Source organism: Pollicipes pollicipes, unplaced genomic scaffold (genome assembly GCF_011947565.3).
Source record: "Pollicipes pollicipes isolate AB1234 unplaced genomic scaffold, Ppol_2.1 Scaffold_463;HRSCAF=517_pilon_pilon_pilon, whole genome shotgun sequence".
In the NCBI taxonomy this organism is placed as follows: domain Eukaryota; kingdom Metazoa; phylum Arthropoda; class Thecostraca; order Pollicipedomorpha; family Pollicipedidae; genus Pollicipes; species Pollicipes pollicipes.
This window is the reverse complement of record NW_023596528.1, coordinates 236,100-238,932: the sequence shown is the minus strand read 5'-3', so window position 1 is coordinate 238,932 and position 2,833 is coordinate 236,100. Positions and strand designations below refer to the sequence as shown.

At 58.6% G+C, this 2,833-nt stretch overlaps 1 protein-coding gene across 1 annotated transcript; it reads left to right on the top strand.

Annotated features, from left to right (window-relative positions):
* The first annotated feature begins 326 nt into the window (after positions 1 to 326).
* LOC119097874 (heart- and neural crest derivatives-expressed protein 2-like) lies at positions 327 to 1,857 on the top strand. Its single transcript, XM_037220819.1, has 2 exons — positions 327 to 958; positions 1,825 to 1,857. Exons 1-2 carry the CDS (start codon positions 416 to 418, stop codon positions 1,855 to 1,857), a joined length of 576 nt encoding a protein of 191 aa, XP_037076714.1. The 5' UTR covers positions 327 to 415.
* Positions 1,858 to 2,833: the final 976 nt, after the last annotated feature.

The window sequence follows — 2,833 nt, the reverse complement described above, 5'->3', positions numbered from 1 at the left end:
GAAGTCTTACATGCCGCCGCTGGCGTCAGTTGGTGCCAGCGGCGGGGAAGTGGAGAGGGAGGGGAGTCGGCGGGCCGCCGACTGCAGGAGCCACCGCGCCACGCTCCTCCCCCTCCCCCTCGGGCGCTGACCGCTCCGCCCGTGATGGCCGGGACGGCCTGCGGCCCCGGCCGCCATTCAGGCTCACCAACCTTGGAGCGCCGTGCATATGCTTGATTCGCAGCGTCGGCCAATGGCAGCGCGGGGGGCGGAGCCTGAGCGCTGGCCCCGCCCCTGCGGCGGCGGTCGGAGGTGGCGATGACGAATGCCAGAGGGAGACTGCCGACTGTCTGTCGTTGCTCGGCGGATCGCCGCTCCGGAGGTTTATATCTGGGCCAGCGTTTCTTGTTTGGCCGCGGGCGGTCTGGACTGTGTCATGTCGGCGTCTGCCGGATTCGCGGCGGGCTTCTCTGCCGGCGGCGGCCAGGAGCCGGCCGTGTACCCCTACTACCCGAGCCCGCCCGACACGTACTACTCGCTGCCGGGCTGGGGCTACCCGGCCGACATGTCGCCGTCCGAGTACAGCCCGCCGCCGCCGCCGCCGCCGCCACCGCCGCCGCCGCCCGGCTACCAGGTGGTGCCGGGCGCCCAGTACCCGACCGACGCGTACGGCCCGCTCCCGGCCGGCTGGGACGGCGGCCAGGGCCGGCCCGGCCGTGGCGTCAAGCCCAAGCGCGGCGCCAACAAGAAGGAGCGCCGACGCACCATGAGCATCAACAACGCGTTCGCCGAGCTGCGCGAGTGCATTCCCAACGTGCCAGCCGACACGAAGCTGAGCAAGATCAAGACGCTGCGCCTAGCCACGTCATACATCGCCTACCTCAGCGAGATCCTGCAGTGCGACGCCGAGGCCGTGCCCGAGTTCAAGGCTGAGGTCAAGAAAACCGACCGCAACGACGAGAAGCGAAAACGCGAACTGGTGAGTGGCCAGGCGGCCTATGAGCCGCCAGCCCACTGGCCTCATGGCGGGCCGGGAGCCGGCGTTGTTTTAATACGTCCGCGTGACTGCGGAGGACGAGCGTTCGCTGCGAGTCCGCCGGCTGCTGCTGCTGTTCGGGATGTGCCAGACGGCACAGAACTCCTTAGCAATGGAGTAGCCAAGATTCCGGAGCATGTGGGCGTTTTTAGCCAAAGTATTTTACATGGTCGCTAAAGGACCCCTGGTGTTGTTATCCGACGGACCATTTTGAGGTTGGGACCCAATTTTGAAGCCTCGAGGGACCATGCTTTCAGTTTAGAGAGCATATGGGCTTCTTAACATGCGAAAAAGTAATGAGGCTTTCGGGCTCTGGGGCCCCGCCACTCTCAATGGCAGCCTGTGGCCCCAAAGCCCCCCCCCCCCCCCCTTGGTTACGCCACTGCTTCTTAATTAGAGATTCGAATAGGGACCATCAAAAACGACGTAATGTTCGCGAACTGTGGGAGAAGTAATCCAATCTGCAGAGCAAACGAGCATCGCGTGAGCGTTTGACCCGTCACAAAGTCAGGGTTGAACTGATCGGATATCCCTGATCCATCTCATCCAATTTGACTCCACACCTCTGGCAAGCGCAGCCCTCCGTTCTAACTCCTTTGCTAACTTCTAACTCTGTTTTAACTTTTCTGTTACCATGATTTGTTCTTTGAAGAAAGGAATTCAGAATAGTTTTCAAGGGTGGCTCCGGGTTTGGAGCACTTTCTGAGAAGCGCTTTTTACGCTGACGTGAACACTTGTTACACTGTATACGCGACTCATGTTGTACTTATCGCTTCGTCTGATGATCTTGTCCCCGGCCTTTCCGCCAGACGCGACCGGACAGGAATTCGCGCATTGTCTAGTGCCGTGGGATGGCCGCCCTGGTCCAGGGCGACCCGCTCTGGTCTGCTGTCCGCTGACGTTACCATCTCAGTCATGACAAACACTGGCCCGCTCTGGTCTGCTGTCCGCTGACGTTACCATCTCAGTCATGACAAACACCACGCCCGCTCCGGACGCGTTCCGATTGCTACCGCATTAGAGGTCCGCAGTCTTTCCATTGGACCACGGAGCGCCGCACACCTCTAGATCCACCGTGGGTCCCCGTCAAACCTCTGGGCTCGCCATCGGTGCAGTGGCGCTGAGATGGGATATGCTTAAATGATGTTTCTATCCGCGAATGTCGTGGAATTTGGATAACTACTAAATCAGCAAGTTCAGATAGCTGCTTGTTTGTGCCTATTCGAATCTTAGTTTGCTAGTATTCAAACAAAATGTGCCTCTCAGCTGGCTCGACAAAAATCAAAATGAACATATCATGCTTTATTTGAGTGGCCGTGATGTGAAATGGTCACTTAAACCTCAGTTGCTTAATTGCACGCCTTCATGCGGCAGGTGTAGCTTCCAGCCAACTGAGAATAACATGAGATACCTGTGTGTCTCACGGCCGGCTGGGCGTGATGCTGTGCACTTACGTGCGCATCGTCCCCAGCTTACTGTGAGTGGCTGTTGCCCAAGACTGGTGTCGGGATTTTAGCGGCATTTACGACATATATATAGACATGTCCACAAGCCTCTAGGTGGCAAACGTGTGCCGACAAAATGCATCAATGAATGAACGCGCTTGAGGTCGGTGCCAGCCGTTTTAGCTAAAACCTGCATTTTAACTTATGCAATGTCCAATGCAGGGCGCGGCTCCAGGAAGGGAAGAGGTCCACTTAGGAGTCATGAACGGCCAGGAAGGTTACATCGATGGAATGAGCCTGAAAACCTCGCCCGCAGCCTTCGGCCTGTTGCGCCGCCTTTGTTTCGAAGTGCGTGTTGAGCTGGGCTCGGCTT

Coding starts and splice junctions, on each gene's coding strand:
- LOC119097874 (XM_037220819.1), top strand. CDS start 416: ATGTCGGCGTCTGCCGGATTCGCGGCGGGCTTCTCTGCCGGCGGCGGC. Junction 959..1,824: donor AGAAGCGAAAACGCGAACTG/GTGAGTGGCCAG, acceptor CCTTTCCGCCAG/ACGCGACCGGACAGGAATTC.